Source organism: Choloepus didactylus (genome assembly GCF_015220235.1).
Source record: "Choloepus didactylus isolate mChoDid1 chromosome 11 unlocalized genomic scaffold, mChoDid1.pri SUPER_11_unloc8, whole genome shotgun sequence".
In the NCBI taxonomy this organism is placed as follows: domain Eukaryota; kingdom Metazoa; phylum Chordata; class Mammalia; order Pilosa; family Megalonychidae; genus Choloepus; species Choloepus didactylus.
Window position 1 is genome coordinate 86,576 of NW_023637585.1, and position 11,912 is coordinate 98,487.

The 11,912-nt window shown below is 37.6% G+C and overlaps 1 protein-coding gene across 1 annotated transcript; it reads left to right on the forward strand.

Moving 5' to 3' along the window:
- The first annotated feature begins 2,120 nt into the window (after positions 1 to 2,120).
- On the forward strand, positions 2,121 to 3,286 carry LOC119524757 (tetraspanin-5-like). Its single transcript, XM_037823419.1, has one exon. The coding sequence runs from the start codon at positions 2,408 to 2,410 to the stop codon at positions 3,209 to 3,211; it is 804 nt and encodes a 267-aa protein (XP_037679347.1). The 5' UTR covers positions 2,121 to 2,407; the 3' UTR covers positions 3,212 to 3,286.
- Positions 3,287 to 11,912: the final 8,626 nt, after the last annotated feature.

Below are 11,912 nucleotides of genomic sequence, written 5' to 3' on the forward strand. Positions count from 1 at the left end.
CAATACACATATAGGCATGAGACCCAAGACCAAATGTAACCAACATGGTGCCCTAACAGTCACCAAGAAATAAGAGTGACCAGCAAGGGAAGTGTTCACAAGTTGTGCACCCTCCTATTCTACTCCTTAATTCCTGCAGCACCTAAGCAAAAATTTGGCTGCTTTTTTAACACTGATGCCATCTGGCTCCATGGCGTGTATTACCCTGATGTGGAAGTTAGAAGCAAAGAAGCCAAACATAAAAGGAGAAAATTTTAAAGCAGCATGTACCCAAGACTGAAAGCTATAGCAAATAGTAAGCCCTGATCAAAGGAAAGCTGTTGAACAAAGCATAGCAACTGGTGAGGAAAATTTCCCTAAAATCAAAGACAACAGGCCAGGACTCTTGGAGGGGAAGAGAGAAAAGAAAATCCTCTCCTGGTGGGGAAACAATTACACATAATAGGATAATAGGATATAATCTTATATGTTTCTGTGCATGCCCAGGTCAAGGGATATGTCCAGAAAGTCCGGAGAAAATCTGAATTGTTGCACATGGGTGTCTGAAAAAATGACCAGTATATGCTGGACCAAGAATTAAGGAGAAACTTAACACAAAGTCAAAGTGCAGCAAAAACATAGACAAGAGGGAGAAACACTTCCAGATTTAATGCTTCAAAATAATCAAATGTCCAGACATCAGCCATCAGAGTCATACAAAGAAATAGGAAGAGATGGCTCATTCAAGGTGAAAAATTAAAACTTCAGAGAAAAGAAAGATATTGGAACAACTAATAAGAGATATTAGATAAAATCCCCTAAATCAATGCAAGAAGCTAAAGAAATATTTTCTGCCCAAATATCCATTATCCAATCTCCTTATGGCCCCCATAACCTAATTATTCTTCAAGCTGTAGACAAATGGATTAAGAGGTTTGATAATGGTGCAAAATACAATATCAAATTTCCTGTGCAGGGTGCTACAAGGACAGTGGCTTCATACAGGAGGAGAGAGTAGTCCCTTAGAATAGACTTGTTACCCCAAATGGAAGGAGAAAGTGGATACAGCTTTTGTCTGTCCTTCACTGGAGCTCATCTGGAACACCACAGTGAGCACATAGTTTTAAGCAGCTAGAGAGGCCATAAAAGGTGATAGCAGAATAAAAGGATGCTCATGATGTTATACTTATACTGGGAACTTCCCTGAAACATTATTGCTATTATTGATGGGATGTCAAAGAAAAAGTGATTCATGAGCCATGACCTAAGAACAGAAGTTGGAAAACATATAAAAAGTGGATTGAAGATTTGATGGAAATACTGGTCCATGTGATTATGACCACGGACAAACAGTTCATTTTGCTCAAATTTCAGTAATCTTCAACTGAGCTAATAAAAAATGGTGTATCTTTGTCTCTGACACAAAATTCTTACAGGAACATCTCTCATTAGTAGACAAGAAACCAAAATTTGACAGAAAATGGCCATGTGGGAATTTCTGTCCCTGAGTCTTAGTATAACATAATGTTGATGCAAATTGATCACAGATGATCTAGCACAGCCCAGCCTCAGTTCAACATCCACAGACACAACTTGTAAAATTTGTAACAAAGATTAAAATGATGCCATGTTTCCATTTCACATGATAAAAGATCTCTCATCCAACAAAATATAAGGCCATTTTGTCCCTAACATGAGAGTGACATTGTATCATACATAATCTCTAGATAATATCATCACTTTTCTAGCCTAGTCACAAACCCCAATACATTTTCTATGTTACATTGAATTATTTACAGCTTGCATCAGGTAATAGGTGTCGTGAGTTGTAATGTGTCCCGAAAAATCATACATTGAATCCTAACTCCTGGTACTTCTTGATATGATATTATTTGGAAGTAAGGTCTTTGCAGGTGCTGTTAATTTAGTTAAAATGAAATCATACTGAAAAGGAAGTCTTAAATCCATTATGACTGGAGCCTTTATAAGAAGAGGGAAATTTGGACATAGACATACAGACAGAGGGGATACAGGATGTGAAGACGGAGCCACAGATTGGAGTTCTGCTATCAAAATCTAGGGAGCAGTTTTTGCGAAGCCTAGGGACGGACCCACGGACCGCCTGGCAGACGGACGAGGGCACTCGCTTTGTGCTCAGGTCCAGCTTCAGCGAGGCTCCGGGCTTGCAGCGCGCGGCTACCCTGCCCGCCTGCGGCCACCCGGCTCCGGCGGCCTCGGCACGCGTGGGGCTAGAGGTGCGGGAGCCGCTCTCTGCCGGTGGGTCCCCCGCACCGCTGAACCCGGGCCGCCGGCGCTGCGGCCCCGAGGGCTCTGCGAGCCCCCGCTCCCCGCCGGGCCGCTCCGAGCAACGGTGCTCCTGGGCTCCAAAGTCGGGCTGCCGGGGCAAGTGTCTTCATGAACCCAGAGGATGTCCGGGAAGCACTACAAGGGTCCTGAAGTCAGTTGTTGCATCAAATATTTCATATTTGGCTTCAATGTCATATTTTGGTTTTTGGGAATAGCATTTCTTGGAATTGGACTGTGGGCATGGAATGAAAAAGGCGTTCTGTCCAACATCTCTTCCATCACCGACCTCGGCGGCTTTGACCCAGTTTGGCTCTTCCTTGTGGTGGGAGGAGTGATGTTCATTTTGGGATTCGCAGGGTGCATTGGAGCTCTACGGGAAAACACTTTCCTTCTCAAGTATTTTTCTGTGTTCCTGGGAATTATTTTCTTCCTGGAGCTCACTGCTGGGGTCCTGGCATTTGTTTTCAAAGACTGGATCAAAGACCAGCTGTATTTCTTTATAAACAACAACATCAGAGCGTACAGGGATGATATTGACTTGCAAAACCTCATAGACTTCACCCAGGAATATTGGCAGTGCTGTGGGGCTTTTGGAGCTGATGATTGGAACCTAAATATTTACTTCAATTGCACAGATTCCAACGCAGGTCGAGAGCGATGTGGCGTGCCGTTCTCCTGCTGTACTAAAGATCCTGCAGAAGATGTAATCAACACTCAGTGTGGCTATGATGCCAGGCAAAAGCCAGAAGTTGATCAGCAGATTGTAATCTACACAAAAGGCTGTGTGCCCCAGTTTGAGAAGTGGCTGCAGGACAATTTAACTATCGTGTTTATTTTCATAGGCATTGCTTTGCTGCAGATTTTTGGGATATGCCTGGCCCAGAATTTGGTTAGTGACATTGAAGCTGTCAGGGCTAGCTGGTAAAGCCCCTGCAACAGCTGCTGCAAGACACTGGACAGACCCTTGCCTTCCTGCTCCTCCAGCATGCTGAGCTGACATCCAAGCTGCAGGGACCCTGGTCACAGAGGCATCCTGCCATCCCACCTGGCTGAGCTGCAAAGAACTTGTGTTTTTTTTGTTTGTTTGTTTTTTTGTTTTTGGGGGGAGGGGGGATAAAACTGGGAAATGCTGCTGCTCACTGATGAATTTAAAAAGAAAAATAACCATTATGAAAGTCATTGCACCGTGAATCTACTGTAGCCATGGATTTATGGGACGTTGGACACTTACCCAAAAAAAAAGGGTGGGGGACGCTGATGTGCTTACATGGAAACAGAATACCCTTGGATTTGTAGGAAATACCATGTTCTCTACCTGTGCAATTGGAGGGCTGACAGAAGTCACAACTTGAAGGGACTGGCTTCTGTGCCACAGCCTGAGGAGGTACATCTTTTCTAAAACTCTCTCTTAACTGGGAGCATGTTTGGGGACCTCCCTCCACAATGTGATTCAAGCAACTGTTACAACTATCATCCCAAGAAGAAACCAGCTTGTCTTTGAGTTCATATTTTGAGGTAATCGCATTGAACAAGTAACTTGTAAAGGGCACGCTTGGTCTACTCTGGAGTGTCTCCTTGTAAGGGACGTTGTGTATTCCATGTGTACTGAGCCAGGGTGTTGAAACACTTCCTGATGCTGTATTTTAGCAGGACAGACCTTTTTCTAAGCAGACCTGAGCTTTATCAATGAAATGCAAGGAGAAAAAAAATGAGGTATTAGCCAACCCCCTTCTTACCCCCCCAACTGGTTGTCGGATTCTTTGGAAACTCTGGAATACTCTGTGTTGGGGTTTTTGTTTCTTGTAGGTTTTGTTTTGTCTCCCAAAGGTGAAAGCTATGATTCAGTTTCTCTTATATTTTAAAATGTTCTCGTACTCAGCTCGACTGTTTTTCTTTTGTGTAATCCTACCTGCATGCCCTGTGAATCAATCCACCATCTCCCTTTCCTGCCATCCTTCCTACGAACATTTGAAAATGTTTTTGGTCAGCATTTATTTCCTGGGCTCATGGCCTTTATGCGGTTGTGGCAGGAAGAAACCAGCTGTGCCATCGCAAATGCTTCCATGGACTCAACAGACTTGTTACAGGGTTGAGCCTCGTGGCCTCCTGCACCCTCTCCCTCTTTCTCTTTGAATGGAACTAAACCCAATTCCAAAGCAGTGTTGACACAATCAAAAAGCTTCCTTTTTTTTTTCCTTTCCTGTTTTAGTTTGCCTCTATTAAAAGAACGCATGACCCCAGCTCCTTCTGTTCTCTTATTGTAGACTAACCATCAGAGTAGTTAACAAAGCACAAACACTTTGGAGGGGAGTACATTAAGCTGGGGCAAATGTCTGTGACACAAAGTGGGAAACCACTTGCCTGGCACTGGTGCTGCTGCCCCTGCCCCTGCTCCACTAAGTGGGACAAGATTTGCCCCCAGATTTTCCTCCAACTGGTATGCCCTGAATATGTCCACCAGATATTGCTCTCCTGGGGAGCAGATACTAGTCTGTGGAATGCTGGGAAAACCACAGGCATATTTTACAGCACATAACTGGGCAGCTAGCTAGCATGCTTGGTGGAAATTTAGCAAGGTTTCCCATTTCAGCCCCATGTGGCCTCACTGCAGCTGATGGCTGTGTCATTGTGCTCAGATACAGGACAACAATTCTTTTAAAATCTAGTCTCCACAGTTTGGGTGTGTGTCTGACTGTGCACGTGTGCTTGTATGTCTGTATAGTTAGAGATGTTTAATCCATATTCCAGCTGTACGATTATCTCATTTCATCTCTTCCCACACCACAGTTGTTTTGTAATTTCATGCCATCATGGAGAAGACTTGAGCTCTCCAATAGGCACGTTTGTCTTTTTTTGTTTATTACCTCATTCTCCGGTGAACTCCACTTGACCAGTTAATTCAGAATCAGACGATATCCCCACCCTTAGGCACATCCAGTGAAAGACCAAACACCAAGTCCAAGTGAATTATAAATTTTAATCACCCTTTATTTTTTACACTTGAGAGTGGTTGTCATAAAGGCTGTCATTAATAAACTTGGTTCTACCTTAAAAAAAAAAAAAAAATCTAGGGAGCAACTGTGGCTACCAGAAGCTGGGAAAGGCAAGAAAAGATACTCTGGAGATGTTGAAAGGAGCATGATCCTACACACAAATTTATTTCAAACTTCTAGTCTCTGGAAATGAGAATAAAGTTCTGTTGTTTTAAAACACCAAGTGTGTAGGAAATTTTTATATCAGTTCTAAGAAATTAATACAGATTTTGATGCAAGGAAGAGTGGTTTCACTGTAACAAATAAATAAAAATGTGGAAGTGGTTTTTGGAATTTGGTAATAGCTACAGGTTATAAGAATTTTGAGGTGGAAGACATACTAATCCTAGATGGCCTTGTGAAGGAGTTATGGATTTTATTGTGCTTCTGATGAGACTTTCAAAAGAAATGGAGAATGTGTTACTGGACACTGGAGGAAAGGCAAATCATATCATAAAATTTTAGAAATTTAATTGTATGCTATCATTGGTGTGATGCAAAATGTGCAACATGTGCATCCATGGACAAATTCCTTCAACATACTCTTGGTAAAATGATAATGTTAAATGATCACTTCTTCCAGCTGACCCTCATTTTTGCTTCACAGAATTATTAAGCACCATGCTCTAATTCACAATTCACCCCAAATTTGCAAGTGCTAGCAAGCAAGAGGGAGCACAAATATCTATTGATATTATTCAAGAAGAAAAACGCACAAGCTGGGCAATATTGACTCTATGCTGAATTATACATTGTCTCCCTAAATAGCAGTATTACAGCATTGTAATACCATTTAAAAATAAGCATTAGTAATAAATTGCTTGTGCCACATGTTTTGCTGCTAAGGGAAAATTTAATTCTGAATGCATTGTTCTAGTGTGGCCCACAAACACATTTTTTCTGTTTTCTCATCTCATTATTTTGGAACTGATATATTTTTTAACTAATTCTTAAAAGTGCACATATTCTTCAGTTATTTAATAGTATTTACCTAAACAACCTACAGCAAATTGTCCTAATTCAATATAGTAATCTACTTAAAATACTACCTCATTCATTGTACAAGTCCTCTTCAATTTATATATATTATTACGCATGCAAACATTTGTATATATATATAAATGTAGTAAGATGTGTATGTGTAGATTTGAAATCATGTATATACAAATAGGTATGTATATGTATATGCATATATGTGTATATGTATATATGAATATCACTCCCACTTTCTATTGAATATTTTTCCAGATAACTATACAAAAGTGAAAATAATGGATCCAATATTATCATTATTTTGTCTTGATATATGTTTCCAAATTAAATTTTATGAGTTATATACAATTAAGATATCAAAGAGATTAATGCACATAAGAATTTACATCTCTGTATACTACATGTGCAAACCCAGATCACAACAAAATTTAAGGTACAGTTTTATACTTCTAGTTTTTACATTAATTTTTAAGTGAAGAAAAAACCTCAATAGAATTGTAATAAATATTTACTTATTTAATTACATGCCATTGAAATTGTGTAATAAATATTTAGTTATTTAATTATGTACCATTGAACAAAACTTGTAATGTTCTTCTTTGGGACTGTTTTCATAATGACTTTTAAAACTTAAAAATAAGGAAAAGTTTGTATTGCTGAGCAGTATTTCTATGATTATTTTTACTACACTTGTGAGCCCATTCTATCCAGCCAATTAATCTTCTGAAAATGAGGGCAATTTATTGCTTATTAAATTCAAGTTTCAAAACTAATTGGATGGAAAGAACTGGTTCACAAATGCAATAAAATAGTTACAGAAATTTTGCTCAGAAATACCAACTTCTTATTTTAAGATTTAAATATTTTGCTATTATATGGTATTGCTTATTTCTGTTCTATGTTTTAACAAATATATCTCATGCCTTATTAATTGCATGATAATTGGCCCTATAGGGATTTGTTGAGTACTAATCCTTCAATGCATAATTCTATTAGGAGACTTTGTTCATTTATATGCACTAAAATAAATCTAAATATGTATTAAAAAGTGTGCCTGCAAAAAATTATTTCTTTGCCTCCTATCATTCTCACTTCAGTTTATGTAATGAATTAATTTTATTCATAAGGAGATAGCAAATATTTTAGAACTGTAAAATGATAAAATCTACAATGACCTAAAATTACAAAACATCTTTGTATTTAAAGTCTATTTTATCCGAGATTAATATTGTTACCCCTGCTTTATTTTGGCTGTAGCTTGAATGAAATATATTTTCCACCCTTTCACTTTCAATTACTTTCTGTCCCTGTGTCTAAGATGAGCCTTCTTATGCAACATATTGTTGGTTCATATTTTTTATCCATTCTTCCAGCCTATATCGTTTAATTGGGGACTTTAATCCATTTACATTCAATGTGATTACTGTGAACACATTTCTTGAATCAGCCGTTTTATCCTTTGGTTTATGTTTGTCAGATATATTTTTCCCTCTCTCTCTTAATGTGCTTTAATGTACCCATACTGAATCTGTTTACTACTGAACCTTTCTCCACCTCTCTCTCTCTCTCTTATTTCTTTGTTTCTCTGTTGGTAGGGATCCCTTTAGTATCTCAAGTAGGGCAAGTCTCTTGTTAGCAAATTCTCTCAGCATTTGTTTGTCTATGAAAAATTAAGCTCTCCTTCAAATTTGAAGGAGAGCTTTGCCAGGTAAAGAAATCTTGGCAATTTTTCTCTCCCATAATTTTAAATATGTCATGCCACTGCCTTCTAACCTCCAAGGTGGCTGCTGAGTAGTCACTACTTAGTCTTATTCTGTTTCCTTTGTAAGTGGTGAATTGCTTTTCTCTTGCTGCTTTCAGAACTTGCTCCTTCTCTTCAGTATTTGATATTCTGATCAGAATATGGCTTGGAGTGGGTGTATTTGGATTTAGTCTATTTGGAGTTCACTGGGCATTTATGATTTGTGTATTTGTGTTGTCTAGAAAGTTTGGGAATTTTTCCCCAACAATTTCTTTGAAAACTCTTCCTAGACATTTACCCTTCTCTTCCCCTTCTGGAACACCAGTGATTCTTATATTTGGATGTTTTATATAATGCATCATACCCCTGAGGTCCATTTTGATTTTTTCAATTTTTCCTCAGTCTTTCTTTTGTTCTTTCATTTTCCATTATGTCATCCTCGAGATCACTGATTAGCTGTTCAGCTTACTCTAGTCTTGTACTATGAATATCCAGAATGTTTTTAATTTGGTCAACAGTTCCTTTTATTACCATAAGATCATTTATTTTTTATTTGCTTTTGCAATTTCTTCTTTATGTTCTTCTAGGGTATTCTTCATGTCCTTTATATCCTGTGCCATGCTCTCATTGTTTTTCTTTAGTTCTTTGATTAATTGCTCCACGTACTGTGTCTCCTCTGATCTTTTGCTTTGGATGTTTGTGTTTGAATTATCTATATCACCTGTTTTTTACATATGCTTTAAAATTTTCTGTTGTTTTTGGCCTCTTGGCATTTGCTTAACTTGATAGAGTTATTTTAGGGGTTTTCTGTAATGGGCTTCTTAAAGTAATTGTTTTAGAAAAAGAGAAAAAGATTAAAAAAAGAAAGAGAAAGAAAAAGAAGGGCCCTCCTTGCAGTTCTAATGGGCTACTGAAATGCTAAGAGACAAGGAGTTGAGGGCCTTTAAAGAAAAATCAAGAAAGCAGAGAAACTGGCTCTTAAGACAAGGGTCTTTGCCCTCTGGATTTGCATATGCATCTGATTCTGTTTGAGCCCCTCCCTTCTCCATATTATGTTCACGAGAACTCCAAAAAGTCTATTTTCATTTTTGGTTTACTTGCTGTTTTTTCTAGCCATATTTCCTCTCTGCCAGGCTGACTACTCCCCAATTCTCTACTGTCTGCTCTCAGTCTACCTATGTTTGGAGTTTTTGATCAGCAGTCTGAGTTTTCAATCAGAGCTGCAACTGTAGTTCTCCTTCCTGTTTCCCAGCACTGACAGCCCCTCCTCCCACAGCACTGTGCCTGGCAGTGAGGGGCATGTGTCCCCTGGTTGTGAGAACTTACAGATTTTGCTGATCTCAGCTATTCCACTTATTCATGAGTGGTGTATGAAGTATGCCCAAAGTCAAATTGCTCTGCCTTGTCTGGTGCATGCAGTTCCTGTTTTTCCATCAACTTCCCTGGAGGAATAAATAAAACCTACAGTTCACCACTCCACTATCTTGCCCACCCCCTCTCTCAATGTGTGTATAATATTGTGCTACCACCACAGTGTTTTGTGCTATCCATTTCTGGATCTATACATTCAATCCTGTTGAATATTTTCTACTCATACAGCATCAAATGCCAAATATCTACCATCTTTTCATCTCCTGATAACCTGACTTCTCAGTTTTAACTCTCAAAATTTCTTAATTAAGGTTAGTTCAAATTAATGAGACCATAGAGTATTTGTCTTTTTTTCTGGATAATTTCATTGAGCATAATATTCTCAAGGTTCATCCATGCTGTTAAATGTTTAATTTAACATTTATTTATTATAGCTGTCTTACAGCTGTGTAATATTCCATAATATGTATACCACAGTTTCTTTATCCACTCATCTGTTGATGGACACTTGAGCTGTTTTCATCTATAGGAATTCATGAATAATGCCACTATAAACATCAATTTATAAATGTCCATTTCTGTCTTAGCTTTCAGTTCCTCTGAGTATATAACTAGTAATGAAATTGCTGGATCATATGGCTTCCTGAGGAAATGATGCCATACTTCCTTCCAGAGTGCCTATAGCATTCTATATTCCCACCAATAGGGAAGAATAAGTGTGACTCTTTCTCCAAATCTTCTAAAGCACTTGAAATTTTGTGTTTGTTTTTTTAAGATAATGATCATCCTAGTAGATGTGAAATGATTTCTCATTTTGTTATTGTTTTGCATTTCCCTAATAGTGCAGTTGAGCATCTATTCATATTTTTTTGAGGCATTTGTATCTCCTCTTCAGAAAATTATCTATGTATTTGTCAAGTTTTTAATTGAGTCATCTTTTTTGTTGAGTTGTAGGGTCTCTTTATATATTCTGGCTTTTAAATCCATATTTGATATGTGGTTTCCAAATATTGTCTCTCATTGTGGAGGCTGTATTTTTATTTTTCTGATGAAGTCCTTTGATGTACAAAATTTGTTACTTCTGAGGAGATCTCTTTTATCTGTTTCTTCTTTCATTGCTTGCACTTGGGATGTAAGGTTTATTAAACTACCTCCTGTCACAAGATCTTTAAGATATTTCTCTACATTTTCATCTAAAACTTTTATATTCTTATCTCTAATGTGTAGGTCTTTGATCCATTTCTAGTCAATTTTTGTATAATGTGTGATATAGGAGTCCTCTTTCATTCTTTTAGACATGGATATCCAGTTCTCCAAACACCATTTATTGAAGAAGCTACTCTTTTTCAGTTGTGTGGGCTTGACCCCCTTATGAAAGATCAATTGACAGTAGATGATAGATTGATTCTATTGGTTAGTATATCTAGCTTTATGCCAGAACCATGCTCTTGAACACTGTAGCTTTTTAATATGCTTCAAAGTCAGATTGTGTGAGACCTCCACTTCATTCCACTTTCTCAAGGTAATTTTGTTGTTTGGGGTACCCTGAACTTCCAAATATATTTGATTATTGGTTTTTCTATGTCTGCAAAGTAAGTCACTGGGATTTTAATTGGTATTTCATTGAACCTATAAATCAGTGTATTTTCACCAAGAAAGGATGTTGAATTTTGTCAAGTGCCTTTTCTAAATCAATTGAGATGATCATATACTTTTTCCATTTTGATTTACTGATGTGGTGTAATACATTAATTGATTTTCTTGTGATCAAGTCACCTTGCACACCTGGAGTAAATATCACTTGACCATGGGGTTTCTTTTAATGTGATGCTGGATTTAATTTGTGAGTACTTTGTTGAGGAATTCTGCATCTATATTCATTAAAGTGATTAGTCTATAATTTTCTTTTTGTGTAGTGTCTGCATCTGACTTGGGCATTAGGGTGATGTTGACTTCATAGAATGAGTTAGGTAGCTTTCTCTCCTCTTCAATTTTTTTGAAGAGTTTGATCAGGATTAGTACTAATTCTTTCTTGAATGTTTGGTAGAATTCACATGTGAATCCATCTATTCCTGGACTTTTCTTTTTGGGAGAATTTTGATGACAGACTCAATCCCTTTATTTTTGATTGGTTTGTTGAGGTCATCTATTTACCCTTGAGTCAATGTTGGTTTTTCATGTTTTTCTAGAAAGCTGTCTATTTCTAATTTGTCTAGATTTTATCATATAATTGTTCATACCATCCTCTCATTATCTCCTTTATTTTTGTGGGATCAGTAGTTATACCCCCTTTCCCATTTCCAATATTATTATTTTGCATCTGCTCTCTCTTTGTTTTTCTTAGCCTAGATAAGATTCCTTTGATTTCATTTATTTTCTCAAAGAACCAACATCTGGTTTTGTTAATCCTCTCTATTTTTTTTTAATTTTATATAAATTGTTTTGTTTTCAATTCCTTTTGAAGTTTTATGGCAATATTAAATGGTGTT